Source organism: Archocentrus centrarchus, unplaced genomic scaffold (assembly GCF_007364275.1).
Source record: "Archocentrus centrarchus isolate MPI-CPG fArcCen1 unplaced genomic scaffold, fArcCen1 scaffold_26_ctg1, whole genome shotgun sequence".
Taxonomy (NCBI): domain Eukaryota; kingdom Metazoa; phylum Chordata; class Actinopteri; order Cichliformes; family Cichlidae; genus Archocentrus; species Archocentrus centrarchus.
Window position 1 is genome coordinate 5,260,674 of NW_022060256.1, and position 24,469 is coordinate 5,285,142.

Sequence of the window (24,469 nt, forward strand, 5' to 3'; positions counted from 1 at the left end):
TTCTGTGGCTTTCAGTGTGTTTTTAATTGGAACATAAATTCCTGTCTTTAGGGTGAATTTGCATAAACAATATGAGCCTCTAACAGCAGTGTTACATATTAGTTATAAATTCATAAGCATGGCTGAGTGATGTAAATTTCATCACCAGCGGGTCTAAGCGCGGCTCTGTGGGGATCTACATGTATCCTCCGAATTGTTACAACCGTACAGCGACTGTACCGCACCGCAAGGGCACAGATGTTTATTCCAAGAGGATTAAAAAGTATTCTTTGATGTGCAATCATAAAGTTCGCCACTGTTTTCGGTGCAGTTGCTGGTTTTAGAAAGCTGCCTGCTGGTCAGATTCTAACCACTTGCATTTGTGTGTCTGTAATAAATACCGGATCTCCTGCAGTGTGCCCGAGTGGCATCCCCTTCCCTCAAATTTAGATTTTTGGGAAAAAGACAAAGTTGCCGGAAATCTAACCTGGTGACTGGTGGGTTTTTATTTGATTTTCATTTATCGAGCTGCAGTAGAAACGGGGACACAATCTCACGGTCCACGACCCCGTGACCATCTTTAAATTGTGGCCGTTGCCGGTTCTCGTCACCTCAACGTGAAAGTTGGGGACACAGAAGCTGATGCTTGTCTCTGTGCGAGTTTGAGCTCCGTGATGAAATCACAGACACACATTTGCTCCAAGTAGCTCCAACAGAACCAAAGGCGCACATGGACACGACCTTAAAGGCAGCCAAACTCAAATCAGGAAGAGTTTGATTTACGTGGGCAGAGTCACAAAATGCTCTGATCACACCTCACAATAAGAATAATTATGTGTTTGTGGTTTTCACAACGATCCATGAGTGTAAAACCAGCCGTGTTCAAACTGCTCTAAGCTCAGGCCTGTGGACGTTACAAAGAGAAGTTATGAATAAACATATTTAATAACAACCCACATCTCTAGTGTTCATTCATGAGCACGACTGATTAATTCTACATGTCTTTGGTTTTTTGATATGAATTCAACTAAATGTAAAAATGTAATAAAGAGAAACTCGTCCTGTTTTGCAGAACAGAAAGAGCACGCTCATCTAGCAAACTCTAAAAGGCTGATTAATAATGAATGCAAATAAGAAGATTCATTTTCCTCAGCCTGGGAGGTGACAAGAAATGAATTATGCAAAATCTATGATTTCACAGAACATGTTCCATCAGTCTTCTGAGGAAACATGGACAGGATGGAGAAGAGCTCATTTTTCTGGCATTCCTGATCTCATACATGTGTTCATCTTTGAAAATCACACTTACCAAGAATTTGAGGGGAGGCCTCATGTTCTTGGATGATCACATGTCTAGCTCCAGGAGGAATGAGAAACATCTTAAGGTAACCTTTGCCAAGTTTGTAGCGTCAGCAGCAGAAGCAGGATGGGGGTTAGGAAAGATAAGACAGAAACGATACATTAAGCAGATACAAGGATAATCTGTTTGCAGAGGCCGACATCCCGCACGTTCCAGACGTTTTGTTCACTTTGCTCTACGAGGATGTTTGAATAGGTTAAAGAAGACAGAAAATGCTGGGTGGGCTTTCCTCCTCACTGTAAAAGTTACACTGAAACAGGCCCGAAGGTTCAGTCTCGTCTCAAAGAGGAGCTGCATGAAAAGAGCCTTCAGTCAGGTTTCAGTGAGGAACGAGTAAAAGGTTTTTCAAACTACAGACCAGCAAAGTCGTCCGTCAGGGATGTCTGCCTCCTACAAACCTTCCATCACTCACCAAGCACATTTCGAGAGTCCTCGGTTTCATTTACAAACACATTTCGAGCTCCTTTGGGCAAAGAAAAGGCTCCTCTCGTCTTCCCTTTAAAATGAAATAAATCAGTTAGTCGGTGTTACGTTTCCTCTGCATTTCATTGTCTAAGTGCAACAACATCTCCAACACTGAAAAAAGCAAGCTAGGTTTGCCGGCAGGCTGGCATCCATCACTCGCCTTTAGATTTGACAGACAGGCCGAGCACTCTGGGCACTCTGGCACAGACGCAGCAGAGACGCTGAGGTGATTATGAATGCAAGTGTACACTGAGGTACGGCTAACACAAGGTTACAGCAGCTAGCAGAGAGGCATGTGCTGCTCACGCCGCAGGATAATGAGGACATGAAGTGCAAATCCAACTTTTGGAAAATTTTAAAACACCTCCTGCTTCCAAAATAGCATCCCAACTCTAATGGAAGCCAATTTCTCAGCTACAAGACACTCAACAGAAGCTACTCTGATTAAAGAGTGTGCAGACTGATGCTGAATACGGCACATAAGCTAGTTATCTAGAATGACCCCGTAGAAGTGGATCATTAAGCTGAACCAGTTTGTTATTGGTCAGTAAATCACTGTAAACTCAAATTACCTTCAAAGATGTGCAGCTTTGTTTAATGTGGCATTTTTATCTGCACAAGGACCTTAAAGTTAGTTTGTTAGGCTTTTAAAATAATAAAAAATCAATAATTAACTTTTTCTAAAGAGTTTTATAGATTTATATCGAACCTGTGTCATCTACAACAGCTGAGGCAGATCTATAGAGACACTTAGTAACAGCTAAGAGCAGACACAGCAGCTTTTATCACTCAGGTGTCTGGATCTCTACAGTGTTAGGCATCCATCTGTACTACAAGCTGGACAGGAAATGCTGGGAAAGGAGGCGCAAAGGATTCAGTAACACTGGATACTTGCATAGAGTGTTTTCCAACACAGCGGTTTCTGTTTGGGCTCTCTTGCTTAACGGTTTCCCTGTTAAAAAAGGTGAGTGATTAACAGAGAGAGGATGTGAGGAATAATCACAGTTATATCAAAGTACATCCTTAAACGGGTTGCTGAAGCTCGCAGGAAGTCCATTTACATTTCCTTTGAAATTCTCTGTTGACGTTCAAACAGTTTTATTCAAATGAAATCCAAATATATAATAATTATAACCAATGAAACACGACAAAAATTCATGAAACCGTCTCAGTAAATCATCAGCCTTTCTCTCAGAGTTATTGGAAGTTATTCTCTTCATGCTGTCAGTTACTGTGATGTTTTTTAAGAAGGGAATTAAGGATACGCTCATTAATCGAAACACTGCACAGGGTGTTAGTGTTTTAATGAGCTAAAAATAAGTGGGTCAGGTTCTCTCTCTCTGTGTGTGTGTGTGTGTGTGTGTGTGTGTGTGTGTGTGTGTGTGTGTGTGTGTGTGTGTGTGTGTGTGTGTGTGTGTCCTGTAAAGCTGTGGAAAGAAGATAACCTCGAATTAAAGAAGTCTGTATGAAGGGTTAGCTTAAATTATCAATGAACTCACAAGTTTATTAAAAAAAAATAAAGAACTACATTAATAAATAAAGAGGTACATAATTATTTCTCTATTAATAATTAAAAATCTTAATTCATAAGAACCACACTGTGATGACTGCAGCAGCTGCACAACTGTGTGACACTCTGTATCCACCTTAGAGACTTTTATTGGTTCTAAATGCAAATAAATATGACTAAGATATGGCAGACGGTGGTCATAATTTCACAACACCACTGCAGTTTAATATTAATCAGCATTATATTCTGTTTTTTCTCTTTTGTTACCATTAGATGGCCTCTGCATTAAAAGCTATGAAATACTCTCATTTAAACTTTACAGCTGCAGCCAATGACTAAGCAAATCAAAAGAGCATCAGTATTATGGGATTTATCCCATGATCTGTTTGATTTTTGGAGCTCGCAGCTTTACTCTTCCTACAGGCCGCTGCTCAGACACAACAGTTAGAGGAAACAGGTAAAACGGTTATCCTGGTACATCTCCCTCTCACATCCAGAACAACTCAAGTTTTGACTGCTGGATCATTTCCAGCAGCTTTCAGCTGTATGACTGCACAGCAGGGTCACCAGGGTCACTGTTTCAGTATCTATTACTCGCTTCAGGAAAATATAAGTGGTGAAAGTCCTCATTTGGGTCCGGCTGCATTTCAGTGGCTTACCACACAAATCTGAAATGTGGAATATTGGAAACGTTTCCTCGTTCTGTGACAGGCTCTTTATCCGTTTGCCGCTAAGTGCGGGGATGTTTTCTGGTTAGCGGGGTCGGGTTCCAGACGTCTAAAAATGATGAACCGAGCCGCTGAAAACTAAAATGTGATAATCAGGTGCAGCATGCTGAGAATGGGTCAGATAATCGAGGTCTGCTTTTAGGCACTTGCGACTTTTTAAAATCAGTAGTTAAAGCTGCTGAATGCTCTCGTTACAGTTTTTAAAGCAGAGAACGGCACTCTGTGTAAATTTCTCAAACGAGTCACACGCCTACAATAAACCGTGGCGTACAGCATTTTTACCTGCAGTGATCACTTAAAGACACGTGTGCAGATTGAATAGTGTCAGTTATGATTTCATTAGGTGTTACATTACACAGGAAGTAAAGTGAAACACTACATTTCTCCTCTTAGACTGCTCTGAATGACAGCCACATACAGTACTGGGCCCTGCAAGGCAAAGGCAATGAGAGCCGAGCTCAGTGCCAGCTCACCTCTCTGGGTGTCTCGACCGTTGTTGTTGTTCCCTGATCTGTATCTCACATTTCTGCACCTCAACGTTTCCGGCACAGCTCACTCATGGCCTCTGCCCACATCTTAATTTAAGAACTGTGAAACTACAGCATTAAAAAGGAAAAACACTGGAGGCTTCCTGACAGTTTCAGTACATCAGTGTTACACTTTTATCAGTGATCATCTACATTACAGGTCATATTAAGGTGATGGCATCATCAAAAATCTTCATCTTCTTCAGCACATCTGTAAGAATAGTTCCAGCATCCCTAATTTAAATCGACTAAAACATGTTTTTGTAGAAAAACGTCAGTTTCCAGTTTTAAAAGAAACTAATTATAGCTTATAAAAAAAAAAAAAGGAAAATAAGGGGTTTATGTTTGGGGCAGGATGACGACGTCTGCAGGAACTAAAACACGATGAACTAACGAGTTTCTGCTCTTGGACCCAACAATGCAGAAACAGCAGCCTTCTCTCCTTATGGTGGGAAAGAGTATGTATGCCAAGGTTTTCCAGGGAGGAAAACTGTCCCAATTATGACAAGATCATCAAAATACAGTAAGAAAAAAATCCTGTAACGTACTGTTAACGGCCCGAGGGTTAATTTGCCTCCACCATTTTTAATAAATACTGATCTCACCACAATTTGAATTCGTCATTTACAAATTAATAAGACTTTTAAAAACAATCATCAGTGACAATCTGCATACAGGCCGGAGCTTTGAAGAAAAACAGAAGGAAACATTTGTGAGGAAAAAACAACAAAACAAAAAAGATAGAAAAATAAGAACAACAACAAAACAGTCTTTGAAACTTCCTGTTCAGGAGGCTTTAATACCGAGTCCACTGACTTCTTACCAGCTTTCTTCGGCGCTCGGGTGAAGGTTCCTTTGACGGTGCGGCAGTGAGAATTGTCTCCACCACAAACCCCACATTTGTCCTCAGCTTTGCTGGAGTCAATTTCTCTGTTACAGCCGACTTTCTGCAGACCGAGAAAACAACAACACAGATGAACCGCGACTGTTTTTTGGCCGAGGGGGCAAACGATTACGCTCACAACGTGATTTGATGATAAGTGGACCTGGCAAAGGTTGCATAATGGATTCGTTATTATTTTAAGTTGTGACCTCTCCTGGACGGTCACCCACATTAAGGGAATCCTGCTCTATTTCTTCTTAGTCTATTTGCTATAAGGTATCAACTTTTAACTCTGAGCCAAAACAGAACTCTAGTTCCTAAAACACCAAAATGTGGCACAAGGCATCTCCTATTATTCAGTTTTACTATTAAACATAATTAAAAGAAATAATTTGCTTTGCTCTGCTGCTACGACTGCACTGAAAAATGCAGCAGAAACGCAGCTAAATTAAAGAAAAATGTCTTCAAACTCTAAATCATGTCTCAGGACAAATTAGCAGTGTTGAATATAAACATAATGAAGCTCCATCCTTCCTTCACAGCAGTGAGTGGGCACTCTGGACCTGTGACCCCAGCACTGATTGACTCACATTAACTCTGTGATTAAACAAATTTGTGCAAAGCTTTAAGAAGTCCAACAGCCTGCAGCTGCTACTGTAGAAATCATGTAAGACTCTTACCACACATTCTCCACGTATGCAGATACTGTAGGCATCCTTGTAAGAACAACGTGTCCCATCATGCACCAGTATCTTCATATATGCCACATCTCCCGTCTCCTTCGACTGGCAATACAAGTGGCACCTCCTGTTTGCTGCAAGATGATGAATTATTAGATTATCATAAAAAGTAAAGCCAAAGGGTTTCATACAAACCATTTTTCATATATTTTTTAAATGGTCTGATAGTTTCTTGGACATTAGGGGTTAATTAAACAGTTTGAAATGAACCAGGACAGCTCATCTAAGAAGATGAATGAATGGCTGTTTAACTCTAATGAATTCCATAAGCAAAATAAATGCTGGCATAGCAACAAAGTTGCTGTGTATACCGTACGTGTTTCTGGAGGTTTGACCTCTCCACACATTTTCCTTGTGTTCCTTTAAAACACATTAACACTCATCAGGATCCTGTGCACCCCATTACAATTAACAGGAGCACGCTTTGAAAATATTCGATAAAAAAAAGTCATAAAACCTTTATTATATTTCACAGTTTGTGCCCGCACACTCGACCATCTCATTAAACAAAACGTGGAAAAAAGATCAGCTAAAAGCATTTTCTAGACTGGATCGGTACAGTAAGTACTAATTAGAAAAGGTGTATTAGGGAAGTTAGTCTTTTCTTACTGAACAGCACACACCTGTATTCATATACACACATACCGAAGGAATGTGATATTTCTCAACTATTTCAGCAAATCTAAAAAGTGCAGTTCAATCAGTGTTGTTGCTCTGACACTGTTTTATTGGCCGTCTGTTTTTTTTAATTTGATATGCCACACAGTCAGGTGGATGCATCACCATCTACGGGTGCTTCTGTGTGAACATTTTCTTTTACACGAGCATTCGACCTGCTGATCAAAATTAGTCTTTACGGCTAAAATTACATGACGGGCCCAAGAACTCATGTTAATAACTAAAAATAAAGAAAAGCAAATGAGCTGAAAGGTTCTGAAGAAAACTGAGCCCAGCAGTATATAAGAAGCACCGCTGAGCAGGTGCCACGCTCAGACGCTTGGGTTGTGTAACAGGGGGAAGGGTGTGTGTGTGTGTGTGTCTGTGTGTGTGTGTGTGTGAAAAGTAAAGTCAGTGAAGAGGTGTGTGAGGTTTGATGGCTCTAGCTTGAACAGTATGCATCTGTGGTGTGAATTTGAGCATCCTAGGTCACATTGTTCTTGAGTTATGGTCAACGTGAACGTTTTTGTGGAACAGATGGCGACGCCGAGGCAATAGCTCGACTTTTTCCTTTGAAGCAGACGAGCTGAAAATGACAGAAAGCATCTGAACGCTTCTTTTTTTAAAAAAATTTAGTCACATTTTTAAAATCACTGGTCACCAGTCAGCCATGCTTTTTTCATTCTTCAGTCACCTTACATGAGCCATAAAAACCTGAGCTGCCCTCCAACTACTGTTAAACTGGAAGCTCGCTGCACAGCATGAAAGCAATTTGTGATTTTTCCCACTGCTTTAAATGTGAGTTTTTTTACAGAATAGTTTTAATACAGAAGGACTCATAAAGTCCAAATAATAAAATCTGAATTCATACTCACCAGTGAGAGTAATAATAAGTCTTATATAACGCTTTTCTAGACACCCAAAGGCGCTTTACAATTTCATGCACACCTCAGTCATACCTGTTGGTGGTAAGCTACTAATGTAGCCACAGCTGCCCTGGGGCAGTCTGACAGAGGCGTGGCTGCCGATTTGTACCTACGGCCCCTCCGACCACCACCAAACACACACTTGGGTTAAGTGTCTTGCCCAGGGGCACAATGACAGCATGCGCTCAGACGGGGACTCAAACCAGCAACCCTCCAGTTGCAAGGTGAGCAACTGCCCACTGCGCCACTGCCAGCACCGCCAGTATGAGCACGTATGAAACCACTTCCTCTTTTACCTCATGTTGGAGATTTATTGCTACTTTCATCCAGCTTTACTTTAGTAGTGGGTACTTGCCACTATAATATATTCCATTCACTGCCTGTTTCATTCTGCCCTTAACAGCCCCCTACACTCTCTATACTTTCTTTCCCCTCTTTGAGCTCTCTCCCCTTATACTGGTTGCACCTTTGACCCCTTACACTGCTTGTACTTTTTCTCTCTCTCCTCAGGCGTCCTTATCAGCTTCATATACTGTCTATATCCTTTTCCCCACCATTAGCAGGAGTTATCCTTCACTTCCTGTGTAAAAAGGGACTTTCCCTATTTGTTAGCAGTGATTTATTCACATGTGGTTAAGTGTGGCTTTGGAATGGGTCTTAATTCTATCAATCACTATTTACATTTATTATTATATGGGGACATATTTACTTGTATTACTTATCACTTATATTGTTAGTTTTATCACATGTGCACATATTATTCTTACACCTTATATTACTTTCACATAAGTGCCTGGGGTTGTTAGTTGTTATTTTAAGTACCAGGTACCACTTTTATGGCACGTGCAGATAGGACACACACACACACACACACACACACACACACACACACACACACACACACACACCGCCATGCCGAGTGCTTTTTGTTTTTGGGTCACTGAGGTGGGGATAGGACCTGTGTGTGTCTTTGAGTTGCTGATGTAAGCACTGTCTTATTTGACATTTGTACCCTATCATCAGTCAAGTTTTACGGCAGGTGCACTCCCAAAAAAAGGGAGCTCCGTGGGCCCCCCGCAGTTGACAGTCGAGAAGGGGGGAAGGAATAAAAACCTGGCTAAGTGGGGGGGACTGGTGATCTTATCTTAACGGATGTTTGAGTAGAAAAGGTCATCATTGGTGACCTCTGTTTGAACTGTTGTTGCTAGACCTGTGAGGTGCAGCCTTAAGCATGTGTCCTAAAGTGGGTGAAGAGTGCCCAAAAGTTGATGGGGTGAGGATCAAATATCAAAGGGTGACAACTTATGCATATTCGTTTGGGGTGGAGGAAAGTCCTGCAGACAGGGTATAATTGCCCTGTTTTTCACCGTTGGAGCAGCTTTTTCTTTGTCTGCGCTGCTTCTCTTTTTGCTGGACTAACCGCTTAAGGCTGTACACTCCCAGGAGGCGCTTTCTTGCTTTCTTGCTGTTTGTAACACTTTGTGGAAATAAATCCTTGTAACGAATCCTGCTCGATTCCAGTGGATTATTTAAAAAAAGTGGATTTAATTGTGAAAAATTTCTCGCCCTGAGCATAAAAAGGTAAAAGGGGAACCCGAACCATGACCGACACTCACTGTCAGATCTCACTGCAGAGGCCATAAAAAGCTCTCTGTCTTCCACAGAAGAGCATGTTTCTATTTTAATGTCTCACCTTCCTGCAGTTCCTCACTGTGCTTCCTACTTATTTTCTACATGAGTGACTTTCCAAACCCACGCCTACACTTTTTGTAATTGCACAGGTGATACATTACTTTTGCTAAGAGGGCAGACATGAAGGTTGAACACATTTAAATTGTCCATCCCAGCACAGAGGTGGCACACTAAACACGGACAGTAAAAAGCTGAAGGAAGAAAATACAAAAGAAAACATGACAGAAAAACATTCCCTTTGCACAGGCGAGTGTGGTCAGCGTGTGAAATGGCCGGGAACGTTCCTGTTTTCAAAATAAAACATTTTTTCAGTTGTGGCTGACTCCAGATCTGCTGCCTTCATCCGCTTTCATTGTTCTTTTTGGGGCATAAAAGAAGCCGTAAATCAGCCTCAAGCTCAAACAAAACAATCTGCTGACATTTTTGTGGCTTACCATCGGGATGCTCGTAGGGCTGCCAGTGGTGTTTGGCATTTTGGAATTCAAAGTGGGAGTTGCGTAGCTGGCATTGCTGGGCTCGGAAATCTTCAAAGTGCCTCGGGCAATCATCTGTGTTGCACAACTGGTACTCGTAGTTTACTCCCGGGCAGTCCTGACCGCCATTGGAAGGTCTGTGGCAGCGAAATGGACGAAGATCAGAGGAGCACATCAGACACTGAAGACTTGCTATAAACTTTGAAAAGTGGAAACTGATCCTCCTCGTCGGCAACTGTGAAACACGAACATTCGGGCAAAAAGGATTTTCGGTGGTTTGCAGATGCAGCTGATTGAGGACCACTATTTCAGTGCATTAATAGTCACCATCTACATTATAGTCATTCATTCAATATGATTAAATTATTTAAGTCTCCTGATTTTTAATTGTAATGAAAAATACTTGCTACATGCTCTAAAAGCAAAATTTCCAATTAAAAATCTTCCTATTTCAACAAAAAGCCGCATGAAAGAGACGCTGAATGGATAACACTAAAGGGAATGACTGCATACAAAGATTTCCCAAATGTGAATAAAATTGTACACGATATTACATGGCTAAAATAATGGCTCCATAGAGTCTTGCGTGCTGGCAGGCTGATTTTTGGTATTTGAATGCTGGTGTGAGATGAACTGTTCACGAGCAGTTAGAGATGAGATGGTGTGAGATGAACAGTCGCCTGTGTGAAGCTGAACAAACCACAAACACCTTATTTCTAAATCCTGAGACAGGCCTCAATATGACTTCCACTGGAGCTACACGAGGAGGAAAACTATAAATGTATCAAATGAAGTGAGGGACTGATCGGTGTGTGAGGCAGAATATTCACAAAGTAAAACCGTCACACATCATTCTTGATGTGGACTTGAACCCAACCGTGTCATTACGTTTGTGTCTACTTACGCGGGGTTGGTGCACTGACGAGTCCGGAATCGAACTCCAGTTCCACAGGAGCGTGAGCAGGAGCCATATTTGCTCCAGGAGCTCCAGGCACCATCTTGCTTGACCTGATTGGGGTTTTTCCACATGCAGTGACCTTTGTAGCACCACTACAGGAGAAGACAGGGCAGGAGGAGACAGGACGAGTGAGCCAACAGAAAAGGTCTCTTTCCAGACTCGAGCCTTTTAAAGGCTACGAAAAAAAAAACAAAACATGTGCAGATGTATCTGTCAAGATTTCCATGGTTACCCCAGTTGCTCATCCTGTAATGTAATGACATCATCAGAGCACTTTTACCCCAGGTCTCATCACATCTATTTCAGATGATCAAGAAATCCTCTAAACTCTACTACATTAGCTTGCATGTTTAAAAATGGTGGTGAAGGGGTGCCCAATGCATTACAATGTGGAGCCCACTGGTTCTGCTCAAGCATCAGTATGTGATGACAGCGCCACACGTTGCCCTTTTTTTCAGGGCTACTATTTAAAATCCACAAGTTGAGCATTTTGTTCAGTTTGATTGTTTTTAAACTGAAGTGAACGACAGAGCAGCCACACTCTGAAAATATACCCTGTCTATTACTCTGGATGGGACTATAATTTACAAAGAATAATGCAGCAGGAAATAAGGCTTGAGACTTCTCATCAAGACCAGAGATGTATCAGCAATGGGCTTCTGATTCAAACAAATTCTAACAATTTGCAAGAAAATGGAGAACAGAACAATGGAGGTTGTTACAGTTATTGTTTAGGAATGACAAGTTATTAGTGGATTATTTTATACTGATGTGTGCGTTTGCTGTACAAACTATAGCAACAACTTAGCAATGCATAAACCACTGACTCCCGTTTTGGTGGTGACCTTATACTGTTGGTCATGATTTATTGTATGCAGGTCTAACACACCAACTTACTTTTCCAGGTGCGCACTCGGTCCCATCGAGAGGCGGCCCCTTCTTGGTTTTACAGAAGTAGGGGTTGTCTGGGTGGCTGCACCACAGCTGCTTACACGGGTCAAATGTACGAAACTGGAACACAGAGAGTAAGAAGTCAAGACAACTGAAAAACACGGCATAAAAAAAATGCCTCGGCTGCCCACTGTGCTCTTTTCATATATTATAAGAATTCTGGTTACATCCAGTTTCCACAAAGAATTATGACAGTCAGCGTCCTGCCTGAGAACTGAACACAGTCACCCACAGCACAAATGTAATAATAATACACTGATACTGATAAAAGAGGCACACACTCTTTATCTATGTTGCAGAGCTCTACCGTAGGCCTTGAAGCTGAGTGGGTTTCTCTGGTAACAGCTTATTATTAATTGGTTGTTCCCAATTACTGTTGAGCCCAAGTCTTTACATAATCTGCTGCTTCTGAAACAAACTGGTTTCCACTCTGTTGCCATCTAAAGCAGTGAGTTACTGGTATTAATGATTAATGTGTTTGTTTTTAAGTTTGCCTGGATTGGGGTCAGTAATTAGGAATTGTATACATGGGGTGTAAACAAAGGAGCTCTAGTATGCTGATCAGTGGTTAATCATTATCTCTATGAATATTCAGACACTGTTGGCAAGAAAAATACTTTGGATATTCTTTTGGTTTTTTGGTTTTTTTTGCTTTCTGTTTGTACTTTTTTGTCTGATTTTGACCAGTCGTGTTTGACCCAGCTTAAATGAAATCACAAAACCATCTCAGGATGAGCTGACCTTTTAAAAAATGCATCTACGTTCCAGATCATTGGTGGAAGTCATGGCCCAGATATCCTCTGGCAGCAGACGGTGAAGCCCTGCAGAGTCTACTTTGTATGAAATAGTGATCTGTGCAGAGTTACTGTGTGCAAATAATTTTTTAGAGATGGATTTTTAAACAAAACTGAAGCGATAATTTATCTTTTCCCTGCAAACATATATAACATCATCAGCCTCCAGCTGAACTGCCTTGGGCTGCTTTTGTGAGGCAATCATCAAGAGTCACAAACACGGCGATAAAGAGTTAAAATAATACCTCCATGCTGCTCTCGCATTCTTATTGTTTCCTTCCAGTTAACATGGAGATCACATGTTGACAATGAATCGCCTTCTTCAGTCCTGATTCTTTCTGGTTATTAAGGTCACATCATTTTTTTTTGATAAGTGTTCCTAAATATACAATTTCATAGGATTCAGCAGGTAATTTTCCCTAGAAAAGAGGAAGGAGCTGAGACGATACCTTATCAGTTAACATGATAAACTTTCAGCAGCAGCTTTATTTGGGAGTCATTATTCGAACATCTTCACTGACGTGTCTGATGAGAGCCACAGCAGCAAACAGCTGTGGGTCTAACAGGAAGATAATCAACTGACTGACTGTGTTGTTGTCACTTATATATTTATCTGCATTTATTATGTAGTTATCGGCTGCACTCAGCCTAAAGCTGATAACTCCGGACCACTGACATATCTTCACTTTTTCTTATTTAATAAAAGATAAAAAATGCTATACTTACAGGGGGCCGTGCATTACAGCTCCCCCGATGCTTTTGTTGGATGAATTATTCTTGACTCAACACAAACTAAATAGGACAAACATCAAAAGCATAGAAAATATGTGGCATCAAATTTGTTGGCTCATGTAGTATTATCTTGATAAATCAGATTTATCTACATATGGATCGTAGTCCTTCTTTCTAAAAACGCTTTTTTTTAAAGTCAGATCCGACAGAGCCGCCGGCCTTCACTCGGTTGAACCTCCCAGAGGACGTTTGGTTAAAAAAGGGGAAACTGGGGCAAAATGCAGCTCAGGTCCACCTACAGGCAAATTTTGCAGCCCAGAGCTGTGGGTGTAAAGCTAAAGTGACCTTAACAGATGCAGATGAACATGCAAAAAATTGTGCACAAATTAAATCAGCTACTTTGTATAAAGAGTCCTTCAGAATGGCCGAATAAGCTGTAATCTGCTGAATTTGGCAATGACGTGCCTAATTTGTGCTTTGCTCGTTTAGGATGCTAAAACTAAAGCAGTCACGCATGTATGCATGAGCATGCTTTCAGTTGTTATGGAAGATTTTATTATTCACATCATAGCGAGCAGCAACTGCACAAATGACAGGCGCTTTTAAAGAGGCTGATCAATGCAGCACATCATAAATCTCTTCACTTTGGGGATTCATTATTAAAATGGTTTCAGCAGCTGCAGCAGGCTGCAAACATCCTGTAGGTGAACCTCAGAAATGTTTCTGATTGTTTCCTTTTACACCAAGCTGAGTGCTGTGTTTTAATAATCTTTTAATCAATATTTAGATGAATATCTGACCTTCCAGATCTGAGATTCAGGCCCCTGCTCTTCGTGGGTGCATCTCTACACTCTGTAAAATCTTATGAAATGTAATAAATGAAGCTAACTTAAAATCTTAAGTTTTATCTAAACTCTCCAAGAGATTAAAGCCTTTGATTAGATTGGACATTGATGGCAAACTTGAATCAGGGTGATATTCACACACATAAAGCAGACAGGAAGTGCCACTCTTTCAGTGGTCTCACACATCTACAGCTGGCAAATGCTGCACTGGGTGCACAGCCAGTCACACACTGTGTCTATCTGCCATCTGACGCTGGAGAGGAAATGCTCAGTGTTTTGATCAGAGATCCCTGCATGCGTTCCAGTGATGCACACACCACTGGCTGGAAAACCAAAATAATGAGCTGAAAACTGCTGAAATACTCTGTAGAACAAAGTGTTAAAACAGCATACAGTGGCTTGTCTTAGCAGTTTATTGTCTTGTGAAATGTACAAACATACTGCAAAGTGTAATATAATTAGAGAGCAGAAAACAAGAACCACAAACAAATCTTTGTAGGGAACAACGGGCATCGAAACCTGTCAGCTGAAGGATCCGGAAGAACCCATCAAACCTCAGACGGAGCAGACTGGCCTCCTTTTTCAAGTTAAATCAAACAATGATGGCTTCCCTCCTAATGGGACTGCATCAGTAGGAGTCTGCAGACTTTCAAAATGCTTTCACAGAAATGCCAGCCTCAATTCAAAGTCGGGAGCTCGGTCATCAAATGACAATCTTAGTCAGACACCCTCGAGGTTTCTGCCCAATCCATAAACACACACTCTGTTTATACATGTCCCAAAATAATAACTCATCCCTCGAAAGTTTAAAGCTATTTTGAGGTGACCATTTTCTGCAAAGCTCAAAGTGACCATCATCATTAAATCCAGTTCTCATCAGGTGGCTGCATTCTCAAATGGACTTTTGCAACAAAAACAAACAAACTGCATCCACTCAAACTCAACTCTGACCCACATCTGCATTTTTAATAGTTCAACAAGCACTTAACGTAAACGTAATAACAACGTAAACGTTATTTCATTCTAATGAGCATCTTTGACCTGCTGAAAATAGATGAAGCAGAACAATTATGACCCGGCCATCTGCGGAGGACTGGGAAATAACAGGTGTGACTGCGGTTAAATGAGTAGGTTTCTGTTTGAAGTGGTCTCATCTACAGACTGATTCTGCTCAGATTGCAAAGTCAGCTTCTCTGTAATCAGCACAGCTTTCTGCAGACGTCTCACCACAAAGTCCCTGCTCACTTCATCTCAGGCATCCTTTCCAAACGCCTACGAATGACAACGTGTTTTTTTCAGCTCCTTTCAACAGAATATATTGGACCTGGTTTCTGCTACTTTGCTACATCATTACATCTTTTTGTGAAAAAAAAAACACTTTCCAGGGATCCACTAACTGCAGGTTTTACTCACGGAAGTGCAGATCTTATAGCCGACTCCGAAGTCAAACCGGCACTGCTCATCCATTGAGTAGTTGATGCCGGGAAGTTCGGGAAGTTCGGGCCAGTCGTGTTTGAAGGGGTCATCCAGGAGACAGTCGTAGGTGCTGCAAGGAAATGAGAGCTCATGTTTTCATCCCGAACAAGGCAAAAATGAAAAAGTAGCCAGATACTTTAACTGGAGGCCTTTATTTGAAAGCCCCCTCCTTAATTGGAAGGTCCTTATTCCAGATTGTATTTGCTGATGAGCTGTTATGTGAGCTGTATGACATGAAGCTGATTGAGGAAATGTACACGAGGAAATTCAAATGTAGATAATTACATCAACATTAAAACCATCAGTGCAACAAAGTACTCACTCATGTCTGCATTACTCTGATGTATTAGTTCAATCAGAAGCACAGTTTTCATTTGATAATTAGTTTAATAGTTTCTACTCCATTCTGTTTGTTCTTTGTGGGGGCTGAATTAAATTAAAGGCCCTTCAGCCAGTCAAACAGTCGCACCAACACCAGTTTAAAACTGTTCTGTTGTACTCTCTGCTGCTGCAGATGCTGGAAAAGTGTGGGCAGCTATATGGAAATGATGACGTAACCCCTTTATGATTATTTTAAAAAGGCCTTTAACTGAAACGTGACATCCGTGAATATAAAGTTTCATTTAAGAATTAACTGCAAATTTTGACTTTGCAAATCTGTAATTATTATCAGCTGAGAGCTCCATGCTTCTAATGTTCAGTCGTTGAATCCACCCAGGCTGCACCTCAGTGTAAAATCTCATTATTAGGCCAAAATAAAGTTAACAGACTGAATGCACCTGAATTCAGTGAATTAAAAACCCCTGACTGCCTTCTTTTGTTTACATGTAACTCCACATCGCCCAGACTTGGACCATTTGAACACTGCACAAAGCTATCAGAGAAATCCAGAAACGATTTGTTTTCCCAGTAAGATTCATGTGTAAACATCCTAATTTAATGACAGAGCCAGGTGGTGAGAAGCGGCTCAGCTGCAGTAAATCCCAGCTTGGCTGTTTGTTTTTTCATGGGCGCAGCTAAACCCAGCTCAGAGACTGACAGGGCACACGTGCCTTTTAATAAATGTGAAATGATTTTAAAATTCTCGTGAAATTTCTCCTCAGCAGCTGCCTCACAAAGCCTTCGTGTTGAGCCTATATCAGCAAATTGCTGTAACATTTTTCCTAAGATATACTGATTTTTCTCAACAGAGGATCCATTCATAACAGCCGGCTCCAAAAAAAACCGCCCCATGATACTGTTTGGTGACTGATTGCTGCACACTGCCACTGTCACTCTCTCTGAGGCTCTGTCAGTAGTTTTGTGTCCGTGCTCCACTAAACATCTCCAGTCAGTTACAGAGAGAAGAGAAAAATCAATGTCCATGAACTGAGCGCAGGCCGAGAATGTGTGCGTCACGGCTCACGCATCCTCCGATTAAAACATCATGATATGCACTGCAGTAATAATTACTACCAGAGACATTACAGGAGAAAGACACGGGACTTAAAGACTCTCATTTGTTCTGGTGGAAGGAGCCAGAGATATTGATCATGTTGACACTTAGCTGTAAATAAATAAGGCATTATGTTTAATAACTTTATGCAGAAAAACACCTGCACATGTGTAACATGCAAGTGAAAAAAAACCAAACAAAAATAAAGATGCTTATTTTGGAGCATTCATCAAGAAAACTTTTTTCACTGCAGTTTTTATGTAATTCGAGTCATGGCTCTCTCCCCATTGATATTGTTGATATAGTAGCTTCATTACTAACAGGGTTATTATCATTAGTAAAAGTCTAAATTGCTTCAGGGGAATTTCTGGGGCTGCACTCTCCTCTGGTTCACACTCGAGGGATCGGGGTTATTGCACGGTATTAACTTTGTGTCTCTCTCGACAGAAGTTTTGGAAGTTTGTGCTTTTTCCTCTGTGCAGCTTTTCTCTGCTGTAGACTGAAATATCAGGGTTGGAGGGCTGTGTGACCCAGGTGAAGCTCTGGAATATCATCGCCATATTACCCTTCTACAAAAACTACAGTGTTGTTTGTCTGTACCCATTTAGTGTAGCGCGCAGGTTCGTGAACTCACTGGATGTATCTCTTCAGCTCCTGCCCGCTGCACATTGACCAGTGGTATCGATGGAAGGCCGCCTGCACCAGAGGGGCCATCACGCTCCCCATGGTTGTTTCATCCCCGCAGCGGTTGCCTTGGCCATCATGCTCCATGCCCAACCTGCTCCCACAGGGACAGACAAGCCAGTATTTACAAAACAGCAGAATATCAATATATGCCAAACCTCAATGAGAAGGATACTGCATGTATCAATATCATCATTAGCTCCACTGACTGTCTGTCGTCTCCATTTTTTAATGTTTCATAACTGAGAAGTCTTTAATGTTTCTGTGGGTACGTGACTTTAAAAAAAGAAAGAAAAATCCAGTTAACAGTCATCATTTCAACCAGCAGTCATACATTCAGCATACAGAAGCAGCTGAAGTATTACAAGAAATACTTCTATCATTTTTGTGTAGCAAGTAGATACTTGTAACATTTGTTTCCTGTATATATGAATGTGTTTTGTTTTGTTTTTTACTTTTTGTGGTACCATATCACAGAATCACATGAGTTCAGAAGCGCTCATCTCTTTCCTTCTTTGTCCCTGCGTTGTTCTGCATGTCTGGGGCACAGGGCCTGTTGTCTCTGACTGGGTTCAGCTGACTGAACAGTGATGAAATCTTTTGGTCACGGCTCCAAAATGAAGGTCCTAGACGGCACAGCGAGAAGGGCTGGAGCCAAAATCTGACAGTGTTTGGGACGACCATTTCAAAATATGATTGTTGTCATGACCTGCATCTAACCCACAATACAAAGAGCTACAGAGACCAGCTGCCTTCATCCATTAAGATATCAGCCAAAAGACACAGATATGCTCAATAAGCAGTATGTATAAAGCAAATAATGTTTGGTACTAATAAGCCCAGCAAATCATGTAGCCGTACTGTAGATTAGTATCATCATCTGTTATATTCTGTTTATTGCTGCACAGTGAAAACCTCACTGTTCTCAGTTACACTGCTGTTATGCTGTTATGTTACACTGCTGCAACATCAGAGATGCCAGGTGTTCTGTGTGAAATACCACAGACATCAGTCCAGATGGAAATTCAGATATAATGTCGACTCAACTTATTTATGGCAAATGTTGTTCCTGAATTGATGCGACCCTGGTGGAAAATTAGTTTTAGCTTCTCTTTTTAGAGACACGTACTTCAGTACTTTCATTTGATTAGTTGGATTTGTTGGATTGTTTTTTTTTTTTATGCACATGGACTTTAGCAGCTGTGCTCCTGCAGCAGATCCATGGATGTGAGTAAGTGTTAATGACTGACAGCAAATGTTGCACTTTGCTGCAGTGCAGGGGAGCAGTCAACCTTTCTGCCATCTCAGACCTCATATATGAAGTGCAGACTGATACTGCACACCCATCAGAAAGGAACGTGTGCACAGGATGGACGGCAGCATCGAGCGGCCATTTATACTCTGCACTGGTTACAGTTCACACTTGGAGAATAGAAGGAAACTTATGTTAAAGGTATAACACACAGACATATGTTTACACAGTAACCATTATGGATCCCATACAAATTGCTGACTATGATCCTTTTTTGACATTTAAAAAAAAAATTAGTTTAATATGGCTTCTTGCTAAAATGAAACATCCACCATCAGACAGCGATGCTCTGCTTTGCCTTCATACACTGACAGTCTAAAGCCACACTGATAACCACATGTTCTGGTCTTTGCACCAGACCTGCTCAGATGAATCAAACCAAAGGGGCAAATGCATCAGAGCCAATCTGCTGATTCACACAGGTTAGATACATTAAATCAAGCCTTTCCCTTGGGAACGTTAGAAGATGTATGCGCATTTCCTCTGCATACATATTTGGAATCATAATCTAATCTGATAATCTTAGAATAAATGCCTCTGGAATTAAGAGTGTCTTCCTTTAAAGAGTAATTCAGTAATTCCTTTTAAGAGTATTCAGTAATGTGGTCCTGATAAAGACCTGCACGTCAGAAGCTATTAGATTTCTGTTTACCTGGGGATAAAATGCCAAAATAAGTACTAATATGAATAAAAAATAGATTCAGATATTATATTTGTGAACATTTGCTTCCTTTAAACCTTCAAATAGAGACAAATACTTTGAAAAGACTTGATTAAATGCAGATACTCAGACAGCAAATCAAAAAAGCATAACCAGCAGACACAAAATGATGAAACAGGAAAGGATGGAAAACACATCCTCAGTACTACAGACTCTGTCCATCTGTACTTGAACATTTTATGCCTTTATTTTAATGCAGGGACAAGAAAGAATATTTGAGGAGAAAGACAAAGATTAATAAAGGTCTCCACCACTAAAGTACCAGGTGCAGGTGCAACCTAAAATCTATGAAGGACGTTACAGAGGGGAGCAAACACGAAGCTGCCTTTAGGTAAGAACATATACTTTCACTGGACTTTCAAACTCCACACAGCCTTCATCAGTATTTGGAAACGATGTGTTACATTTTCAAAATAGTCAAACTCAAAAACAGTAATAACATTTCATCCTTAACTTGGAGTTGAGTGCAGTGGATAAAACCAGCAGCTGTCGTGCTCCTTCACACATCAGTGGAGGAGAAAGTTTGGGGAAAAAGCTGGTAAGTGAATCTTGACAAGGGAACGTTTTGCACAACTGCTATTTCGAAGATTAGGAATAAACCTTTCATCAATAAATAAACAGGGAAAACTGAGGTAATGGATGAATTATACAGTTCATGCTGTTCTCCCCTGCTGGGTGGTTATTATGGCTGTTACATTTTAAATTTAAGCTACCTGTAGGGCATCTGTGTGAAGAAGTGTAAAATGTGTGTCAGGTAAACATGTCATTTCATCAACCCTCATACCCATCTGAAGACTGTCATTGTTTACCAATGAAGACCAATTTTAAAACTAATAAAGAGCTCTTTTGTTATCTATATTTGGTCAGCAGAACTTGGACTGCATGTGGACTACAAACAAGAAAGAAACCAAAAATCTTCTCCTTTCCCTACAAATTCTGCATATTCACTTGCAGAAAGTATCTGCTGCTAAAGTCTATGAGATATGTTTTTTAAACACCATCTTAAATTTGTGTGTCATGCCTAAAACGTTCAGGAAGTGATATTAATACATGTCTTGGATTTGTCACAACCTAAGCGTGAGTCCACAGGGACGTCATGCCCGCTGCACGTCACGACCTCTTCCGCACGGCGCTGCCTCTCCGCCGCAGTGAACACGTGACGGGCAATGAGACAAACTTGGTTAGAGTCTCTCTTTAGCACTCGTTTGCACGTGTAAAGTGACAAACGCTGTCGCACAGTGACCCTGCTCACCTGGGTGGACACTGAGTAAAGCTGTAATGACTGCTGCATCGTTTAGTTTGGGGAAGGATACAGAAACTGTGACCTGAAATGTTTGGGAAGAGGTGGAATAACGAGGGAAGCACGGAGTTGTGCTCATCCATTGTTGCCTCATGGAATGTTGCATATGGTAATGACAGAGTTGCACCCAGTTTGTTTTCTGGATCTTAACACATCTGCAGTGCTGACTGAGCTTGTTTTTTCTGACTGATGTAATCTCATCAGTGTGAACCCTCCTGTCTTTATTAGCTGATGAAATCTGCTCACTTTCTTATGTGGCAACAACAAAGATCCCCTGAGGAAAGCACTGAGCTGCTCTTGGGTTAAACTATTATAATTTATTTTGGCAGGATTTACTGAGTAACCACAAAAACATACCTTAAACAGTTCACTATGGAAATACCAATGTCTCTACTGCATGACATCTTTTAGAAGTGATCCCAACTACAGCAACAGGTTAATTAAATAAAGTGGATTCCTTTGTGGTCACTTAGGGCTGCAGCACAGGAGCTACATGAGGAGGCAGGATGAAGCCCAGGAAAGCCGTTTACAGACTGATCTGCTCATAGTGTGACTGAGAGCACGTTCAAGAAGCCCAGCTGGTTTCCAGACCTCTAAATTTGAAGCAACACGTCCTTCAGAATCATTTTTGCTCACTGACCACTAAAAATTAAATACTTTAAGCAGTAACCCCCCCCCCCCATTGTCATATACATATCTGCAGTCCATCTCAGCACTAAACACAATGTGTAGCACTTAAAAAGCAGCAATCACGGCCATCCCGCCGCTGCCTCGTGCTACGATGTTTCCGTCTCTTAGCTGTTCTTTAGCTCCAGATGCTGAGCAGCTGTCTGAGCGTGTTTAAATCACCTTTTTTTTCTTTCTTTCCCCTCTGGGAGCCAGAATGATATCTATGTGAAGAGCACGGCCGCTGGTTTCCACACGGCTTTAATCTGTTTTATTTTCTGAGAACATCTATCGATCCCTGGAGGTCCCTGTTCACCGGCCCTGCTCCCCGTTAACAGGATTTTATGTTGTACCTGGGGGTCCGTCCCGTCTCAGTGGGACGGACCCCCGCTGTCTCTGCTGGTTTTCTCTTCCAAAAAGCTGCTGTTCCTGCTGAATCCACACTACAACCTCACCTTCCTTTCATTTTCAGAAGTTCAAATGAAAACAGCACCAGTGAAATACTTGGTTATTTTTAACTCCTGTCTCATGACTGATGCTGCTTCATCTGTAAAACCATCTGATGGTTTTTAACAATATTGATCTCACCGAGCATTTCTAATCCCTTACCTCTTAAATCTACAGCTTCACTCTATTCTCTGTCCAACTGGACTCAGTCGGCTCCGGGACCAGTTGCTGTGGACGGCTGGCAAACAAATATTATCCTATTTGTTGCTCTTAATCACTCCAAATATTTGCTGTCGGTTGACAGTCTCTCCCACTGAGTTTATTTCAAATTTCTGAACTCGTGACAAAAGAACAACAGGAGACGTAAAAACAACTTGAAAGAGCAAGAAAGTGGAAAATCAGCCTGCCTGGTGTGCTGGCGCTCTCAGTACCGCTCCAAGTCTCAGTGAACAGCCCCCTCTCGTGTGAAGACTTCATTAAAGTCTGAATATATCTCATGGATTTAAATTACAGTGCCTTGATAACCCAGAGCATATTAACCCAACGCACACAGCAACAACAGCAAAGTTTGTCCACCTACGCTTTACAAACTCATTACAAAAGGTTGAAACCAATCTCGTGTTTTCAGACGTCTACAAGAAGAAAGTGTTGTTGTATGTGTAGAGTTGGTTTTGCAGCAGCCATAACCATGTTTGTGTTTGTTCATATCCTTGTTTCATATCTTGCAGGAAATGTGTGAGGAAGTAGGGAAAAAGGACAAACAGTGGCTGAGTTCATGGCTATGTGCTTGAGCTTGCACTTAAACAGAGTGTCACAACGAGAACATAAAATTTGAAGTTCAAGCACACAGAAGAAAAAAGCAACTCACACATGTCCGGTCTCATGAGCCACGACAAAAGCAGAGGAAAAGCCGTCTTCGTGGTTGAGGGTGCAGCTCCGGACAGGGTGGCACATGCCCGTGACTGGAGCGTAACCTGCAGGGATGAATTACGAGTGTTACCACAACAAATGCAAAACTGACGAGTGATTGAGCACAGACTGTATACCAAAGATGGACATTATGAGACCATAAGCTACAAAACGGCACAACAAACCCTGTTGTGCTCACTAAGACCTGAAATCAGCATTTGAGACAATAAACTCATCAAGAAAGTGTTTACTGACATGAGGGATCAAGTGAGATGTAGGACTTCTACACAATCACAAGTCTTTGTAAAGCAGACGAGCCACCACCGCCTGGCCATTATAAGGAATGCAGGTCTGGGCCAGGCAGACATAGGCCTCACTTTTCAGAGTCAGAAGCCATGCTCATCTTTTATATACAGTACATGGATTAAAGCCACTCACAAACTCAGTTTGTGACAGCATCCTCATAGATTTTGCCTATGATATTTTTCAAAGGGTGACCCACTCTGTTGCAGGGCTTAGAACCAGCCAACCATTCACATCTGTGGGCCATTTAGAATCACCAGTTAAACTAAACTGCATGTGTTTGGACTGTGGGAGGAAACCGGAGTGCCCAGAGAAAACCCACACAGAAAGGCTCCAGACAGACGTTGGATTCAAACCCAGAGCTTCTTGCTGTGAGGCAACAGTGCTAACCACTGCACCACTGTGTTGAGTCCCAAAGCTAAATTCCTTCTTTGCCGCCATTCTGTTGAAGTGGAGTTTCACAGACAGAAATCAAACTCACTAGGACAGATCTGTGTGCATCTCTGCCTGAATGTGTCACATGTGTCACGTGTGCACGTCATGGCTGCAGTGATGTCATGATGAGCACATTACACACATAGCAGCACAGTGACAGCAGGGGATTTAGGGGATAATTAATTGTGATTATCACTACTTTGCTGTGACTTCCTGCTATTAGCATGATTTGCATCAGTCACTGACACCACACGGCCAACTTTAATGACTAGAGCTACAGATAGCAGCAGTGACGAGATCGAGCTGTGTGCCAAAATTAGAACAAACTTCATTGGATTGTTTTACTGACAACACATTCGCTTTAGCTGCACCATAATGAAGAACAAAAACTTTGTTTGGAGCTACAAGTACTCATTTACAGGACGTGAACCCCACTCCGATAGGAAAAAAGCTGACATCAGGGAATATGGATTCTGTCCCAAAAGTGCATTTGGCACAGCGCACTTTGATTGCATGCCCAAAAGCTAAAATGTACCCACTGATCATTCAGACAGCAGTGTG

The 24,469-nt window shown here is 41.5% G+C and overlaps 1 protein-coding gene across 1 annotated transcript in view; it reads right to left on the reverse strand.

Moving 5' to 3' along the window:
• Window positions 1-24,469, reverse strand: part of adamts3 (ADAM metallopeptidase with thrombospondin type 1 motif, 3) — a 146,010-nt gene that overhangs the window by 28,863 nt on the left and 92,678 nt on the right. Inside the window, exons 8-16 of the mRNA XM_030723729.1 lie at window positions 23,130-23,235; window positions 17,766-17,909; window positions 15,634-15,766; window positions 11,796-11,909; window positions 10,845-10,990; window positions 9,902-10,077; window positions 6,133-6,266; window positions 5,393-5,516; window positions 1,289-1,369 (exon numbers count right to left, since the gene is read on the reverse strand). Of these exons, the coding sequence (XP_030579589.1) occupies window positions 1,289-1,369; window positions 5,393-5,516; window positions 6,133-6,266; window positions 9,902-10,077; window positions 10,845-10,990; window positions 11,796-11,909; window positions 15,634-15,766; window positions 17,766-17,909; window positions 23,130-23,235 (1,158 nt within the window). The remainder of the gene's footprint in view (window positions 1-1,288; window positions 1,370-5,392; window positions 5,517-6,132; window positions 6,267-9,901; window positions 10,078-10,844; window positions 10,991-11,795; window positions 11,910-15,633; window positions 15,767-17,765; window positions 17,910-23,129; window positions 23,236-24,469) is intronic.